The sequence below is a fragment of the Primulina eburnea genome, chromosome 14, assembly GCF_022965805.1.
Source record: "Primulina eburnea isolate SZY01 chromosome 14, ASM2296580v1, whole genome shotgun sequence".
NCBI classification, from domain to species: domain Eukaryota; kingdom Viridiplantae; phylum Streptophyta; class Magnoliopsida; order Lamiales; family Gesneriaceae; genus Primulina; species Primulina eburnea.
The window spans coordinates 9,496,766-9,503,921 of record NC_133114.1 but is presented as its reverse complement, the minus strand read 5'-3'; the positions used below and the strand labels follow the sequence as shown (position 1 = coordinate 9,503,921).

At 38.3% G+C, this 7,156-nt stretch overlaps 1 protein-coding gene across 1 annotated transcript; it reads right to left on the bottom strand.

Moving 5' to 3' along the window:
• Positions 1-1,080: 1,080 nt before the first annotated feature.
• Positions 1,081-1,569, bottom strand: LOC140811148 (uncharacterized). The gene has a single exon (XM_073169022.1). The coding sequence runs from the start codon at positions 1,567-1,569 to the stop codon at positions 1,081-1,083; it is 489 nt and encodes a 162-aa protein (XP_073025123.1).
• Positions 1,570-7,156: the final 5,587 nt, after the last annotated feature.

Genomic DNA, 7,156 nt, shown 5'->3' with positions numbered 1-7,156 from the left:
TCTCAACAGGCTATCTCAAAGATAATCAGGCTCAACATGATTATGCAAATGCCGCATAATAAACCATGCATCATATGACAGATAATAATGCAACATATAAACATGCAACACATAGCAAAGTATACTCAATCCTGCTATCTCGGATAGTACTTTCGTACCTCAAACCAGTAGATCCTAGCAATCAGTCCTAGAATCAAGTCTGCGTCCGTAGTCAGCCCACTGATGCCGCTAGCTCCCAACTAGAGCACAACTCCGCTACAAAACCAGTAGCTCCCCGCTAGTGCCTAAACCTCGGGAAAAGACTAGAAACCCATCAGAAACGACTAAAACGCTCTGGAACACTCGGAATTGGTGAGTAACAAATGAAGCCTCGCGCCTCTATTTATAGACAACGATCGGTAGATCCGATCCACTTCGGACGATCCGATCCGGCACACTTCGGACGATCCGAACCCTGATCGGACGATCCGAATCCTGCATGTCTTCCACGTGTCCAGCCACCTATCTTCGGACGATCCGAACCCTGATCGGACGATCCGAACCTTGCATGTCTTCCACGTGTCCAGCCACCTGTCTTCGGACGATCCGAACCCTGATCGGACGATCCGAACCCTGTTCGGTCCTTCCGATCCCACCAAAATAATATTTAATCCAATAATTAACTCAAATTAGGCATCGGGATACTACATGTACACCTTTCTGAGGACAAACCCTGGCGAAATGTCCCTGCTGTCGGCAGATGTTACAGCGACCCATCACACCCTGGCACTGCTCGGTGGCATGTCGGCCTCCACAAGAACTGCAATATACACCTGTAAACTCTGTACTCTAGCCAGGACCTCTCTGTCGGGACCCACTGGAGCTCGACGAACTGCTCCCTGATCTCTTGAACTGTTTGCCCTTTGCTTTCAACTGATCTTTCTTCCCGCTGCTACTACCACCACTCTCAAATCTGGGAGGTGGTTAAAAAGAGGGTTGTGGCGGCCTCAGAGTCGGAGCAACATAAGAAGTGCTTCGTTGCCTAATCAATCCAGCTTATGTCCCCTTGGCATGGTTCAAGGCCTCTGAAAAGCTGTTCGGTCAACCGGTATTCACGAAGGTAAAGATTTCCGGATTTAGGCCATTAATAAACTGGTCTACCATGGCCTCATCACTCTCGGCAACATGAACAGCAAATCGGAGCAATGTCGAGAACTTAGCAACATATTCTTCGATATTCAATTGTCCCTGTCTTAAGTTAGCAAATTTAGCACCTTTGTCTTTTCGGTAGGACACAGGAAAGAATCGTTGATAGAACTCGGCTTTAAAAACTTTCCAGGTAATTTCTGTGCCGCGATGCTCCAATGCTCTCTTCGTGGTCAGCCACCAGTTCTTGGCCACTTTTTGCAGTTGATGTCCAACCAATTTCACTCGCCGTTCATCAGTGTATTCAAGGGAATCAAAGAGCATTTCAATATCATCAAGCCAGCTTTCGCACTCAACTGCACTTTCGGTGCCCTTCAGTGTCGGTGGTCGAAACAACTGAAACTTTTTCAATAAAGTCTCAATCGGAGTAGCGGTCACATCCATCGGATCATTGGATACTGCCCTGTTCTGGTGCTCGACCTGCTGCTGGTTGCGGTACTCGTCGAGGAAGCATATCTGATTATCAAACGGATTTGTACACAATCTATACAATCTGTCTCAGTCCTCCTCTGATCATATACCTCTGATCCAGAATCGGTTCTGATTCAGTCTTTCCAAATACATGCTGTAATCAACTCAGATAACAATATAACATGTAATAGGGAAGCAATAAATCATGCTAGCACAATAAAAACAAGGTTGAAAAATTCAATCTACCCCCGATCATTCTATCTTATCTCAGTCTAAAGGATCTATTGCTCTGATACCACCTGTTGTGGGGACCCGGGCTCTGACTCAATTTTTTTTGGGATTAATTGGATCTTTGTTCGAAAATGTGGGTCATAAGAAAAAATTTCTTTTAACAATAATATAAACAAATGTATATAAACATGCATAAGGTCTTCATCCATTTTATTTCAACAACATAAAACCATGTCTTGTTTCATTTCAAATATATACAAACTAGTGTTTAATACCAACTACAAACCACATGTAGTGCATGTCTAGTAAGAAACCACTAGTAATCTTCTTCTACGCTCGTAATCTCCACGCTATCTCGATGTCTCATCTCTGTCAAATTCTTCTAGACCCTGATCCTGTTCTCCCTGTCGTTATGCACACATACAGACACAACAACAGCCGAAAAATCCGGTGAGAACAAATCCCAGTATAAAACATGTATACATGCATGTCATGCAATTTCATAATAAATAATAACACATGTTTCGGTAATTATGACACATTAGTGAATACAGATAAAACAATTCAACTCTTACTCTTTAACTCGACTCATATCTAAATCTAGGGATCCCGGTGTGAATAAGACGTCACAGTCTGCCACCTACCTTCCCAATCGGGGTGACGGTACGTCTTATTCCTAGACTTCGGTCCTGTCTGTATCAAATGTCTACAATCGGAGTCAATCTGCTTCTATGCGTCGATATCACCGAACGTGTAGAAATTTGGCCAATCTGCCAATGACTCTCCTATCTTAATGCTTGAATATAAATCTATAAACAAAGCATAAGCATAACAAGATATAAACAACAATCTAGTATGTGATTTTGGGAAACTGAAATCAAATCTAATTCGAGTTGTATCTTCCCGAATTCACATGAATTATACCTTCTTGTCGTTGGAATAAATCGAAGTCTCGAAATCGGGATATCAACTCTGTAAATCTGAATCTGAAATGGAAATGTATAGATGTATTCTATCAAAATAGAACTCAAAGCAATCCTTGTACAAATCATTATTCAATCTCGGTACATTTGGACGGCATAACGGCGTGATCTCGCGATACCGATCAATTCAAATCTCAACATATATCAACAAGTCATAATCTTCAACTCATAATCAGCATAATATACTCCTTATCATCTTACAATCTGCATATCTCAACTCAATACATGCTGAAAATCATAACAATGTCATATTCTATCATTTTCTCGATCCGTTTACGTTTGTACGATATCTATGATCAAGAACACATAATTATATGCATATCAGAATTTCCCCAACATGTAAACTTTCAAACATGCTGAAAATGTAACAATACTTACATCCTCTTTTAGCTAGTAGTACAAGGATCAAGAATCTAAGCTTGGATTGAATTTTGGATGGCTAGATGTTGCACGATTTATTTTCGAAGCTTGAAAGAACTAGGAGGAATTTCATGGATGCTCTCGGTGGTTTATGTTGTTCAATATCTGAAAGTGAAGGAGAAGGTAACACATATAGCATGGCAAACACATGGCTCATTTTTCATATTATTCGTTGCACCGCAGGCGCGCTCTCCTTAGACCGGGGGTGCGCTAAGCCTACGGCCTCCCTTCCAATTTTCTAGAATCATCGACCGCGGGTGCTCTCAGTTATGTACCGTGGTTGCGCTCACCCTAATGTATCACATCCAAAATTTCAGAATAATGACCGCAGGTGCGCTGGCTTTTGCACCGCAGGTGCGGTCTCTCTTTATCAATATATTCAAGTTTTGCAACATCGTTTCTCCCCGTCTGTTTTTGCATTCCTTATTCCTACTATATATCAATTCAAACGTATCAACAAGAAACTCGGGCATTACATTTATGACCGTAGTTTCTACTTGAATGCATAAAACTGTATTTTTAAAAGTTATTCGAGATACGATTGAGGAACGGAGACCGATGGATGAAAAAGGGAAAATATTTTTATTAAATAATTTTTTTAATTATTTAAAATAAGGTTGATGCTAAATGATATTTTTGAAAATTAGGTGTTTTAAGGTCATTTTATATGCCGAGACGTAATTTTTAACGGTATTCGATTTTCGACAAAAACACGAAGTTTTTGACAATTCGGCTAATATTTTCACGAACTTTCCTAAACAAAATATTTTTAAAATGGGCATAATGGGCCTAGTATACCATACTAATGAGCCCAAGCTTCCATAAAATTTTAATTAGCAATAAATAAGCTAGTAAACCCCTACCCCAAACCCTTAAACACACGCCCCACCCCTCAAACACACAAGGACTCTTTTCCACCAACAACAACACACGCACACACATATCTTTGAAGAGGTAGGCTTCAATTTTCACAAGGGTTTCAGTCCTAGGAGTCCACGTCGTCGTTCTTCGTATCATCGCTTTGTTTTCGTGCATAATATACGCAAAGGCCCGCCATAAATCTTTCTTTTCTCATCTGTTACACCATATTATTGTTTTAAATTATTTTTGCATGAAAAACATGATTTCTTTTTTATTATTCTCGTTTTTATTCATTGTCATGTGATTAATGTATGATTTAATGTTCGAAAACTTGACAGATGTTAGTGTGAAGGGGCTGCCATGTTATAGGATCATAGAGCCACGATTTTATACGATTTTAAGTTCCAAACGAATCACATTATAGGCTGCACATGGAACTAAAACAAGCTGATCGAATTATTGTGTGTTTTGATGTCAAGGTTTGGTCATAAGGGAGAACCACTGCATGGCTCGGCCAGGGCTTGACCAGGGCTAGGCTGAGACGTGGTTGGATGTGTGAAGGGGTCCTAGCCATGCTAGGACTCAAGTAGCGTCAGCTAGGGAAGAGTCCAAGTGAGTTTGGACTCTTCCCTAGCACAGAAGCGTGAAGGGAAGGCTCGCAGCTGGGGCCAAGGGTCCAGGCTAGGTCTGTTAAGGTCCTGAGAGGGTTTACAAGGGGCTGAGATAGGTGTTGGCTCGAGGGTAAGGGTCCTAGCTGGGGTTTCGAAGAGTCCTAAGAACTTCTACTAGGATCGTGTTGCTCGGGTCATTCGATCAAAGGGTTGCAGTGAGTTAGGGCTGGTCCAGTGGGTCCAGGAGGCTTCCTATAGGGGCTGGGCGAGGGCTGGCTCAGGATGGCTCGGGCTCGGTTCGAAGAAAACAAGAGGTGGCTCGATAGGTAATGCTAGGGTTCGGTTCTAGGGTTTCCTATGAATAAAGGGTTCGAATGTGGATCACGGGGCCAAATCATGGTTCACGAGAGTAATTTAAATATAAATAGTCTATGGTTAAATTTTTGGAATTTTATAATAAAGTTTGAAATTAATTCGGGAGTAAAATGCTTTACGAATTTATAACTAAGAAATAATTAGAAAGCCTCAAATTTAAGCTAATTAAAAAAATTAGAAATTTAATTTAAGCTTAAATAATTATTTGGGGTTGTTTAGAGTCAATGAAAGAAAGAAAAAGTCAAAATCGAGGAATTTTACGTCCAGGGGTAAAACTATCATTTTACACCTGAAGAACAATAAACGTCATGGCAGTACCCGGAATGCTATAAAATATGTTAATATGATTATTTTAAATGTTTATGAAATTTTATGATGAAACGTTAACGCTAAAAGATATGTTGCATGGTTGATTTAAAAGAAAATGATTTATGCATGCTTTAATTTATAAAGTGATGAAAATATAAAAGGTTAAAGAAAGTGAAGTAAGTGTGACTAATACGATGATACGATTATGATGATATGTAAGGTCAAGGCTCAGTTTATGGGTGAGAGTGTCGCTGATGTCCCTGCCGCCCAGTACTGTGGTAATACGTAGATAGATCCATCGACCTTCAGCTAATACGAAAGTAACAATTAACGATCTGAATTCAACGAAAAGGAAAAATATACGTATATGATGAAATGAAATATTTTTATGATAAAATGAAAATGTTTATCTTTATGCATGTTCATGAAATGTTATCTTATGTTAAAATACTTTCACTGTTGCATCTGATTGTATACGTATTACTCGTTATTATGGTTATCGTTTGCTGAGTCAATAGACTCACTAGGTGTGATCAATGTAGGTGAACATGAGATTGATGTTGTTGAGGGGCTTGGGGGTTGATCTTACTGGACTGAAGGTGCACATAACCCGAGGACCAGCGCTAGTTTTCCGTATTTATGATTTAAAGTTTACTTTAAAGATTTTTACGACTTTTATGTTTGATTTTGAGTGTTTTTTGAGAGGTTGTTAGAGTTAGATTTATTTTGAAATATTGCTAAGTTTAGGTTTGGTAAAACGTTTGACGATTTTATGTTTTGAATTCTTTCTTTTGAATTTTTCAAATATAGTTGGTTGTTTTAAATTTTGGTGCAAAGTTACTTTTGAACAAGGTTCTAAAAAGCGCGAAGCGCACCGAAGCGCGAACTTCGAGCTTCAAGCTTTTCAGGCTTAAGCCAGATTAATACGAGCTTAAGCGTAAAAACGTTTTTCATTTTTAGCATAGTTGTAATTACCTTAAACCAATAAATAGATAAAACTAAATACTGCATAAATATGATAAATAAGTATAATATATAATACATTAATTTTCATATTTATAGAAGCATAAGAATCTCAAAATTGCAATATTTAGTTTTTTTTTGCAACTAGACAATATCAAGAAATGCTAACTATTGGTCAAATCATTGTCAGATTTTAATTCGAATTCTTCTTCTTCGTTTAATTTCATCTTCAGTACCATCCGATATATTATCGAAGTCCCCTTGAACATTGACATTGATATCACTTGTAGGTTGTAAAGTGTTCATCTCCATCTCATCTTCATCGTCACAATTTTCAACCATCCAAAATTTAGCTTTGCTAGTATCACTTTCTTGTGAAGTCTCAATTTTATGTTTTCTCTTTTCTCTTGTTCATCAATCTTACATTAAATTGGACATACACTAGATTAATCATTCTTGTAGTCTAGTCTATTTCTTTTTTTAGTGTGTATCTACATTAAAAACAAAAGAAAAAATTTGAGTAAGTTATAAATTATCATATTGCCACAAAAGTAAAGTATAATGAAGTAAATATTTACCCCTTCAAAGACAATCCAATTCCTTTCACAACCCGATGAACTAGTAGTTAAACCAATGATCTTTTTTGCCATAACTTTCAAAATTTGGCACCTCATTGCCATAGAAGTCTCACCAACTAACTATCAAAATTTAAAAAAAGAGACAGAAATATCATGATATGTGTCAACAATAGTATATAAACAACTAACTAATTTTTTTCAAATGCTCCTTCTTTTTATGTGTATTTTT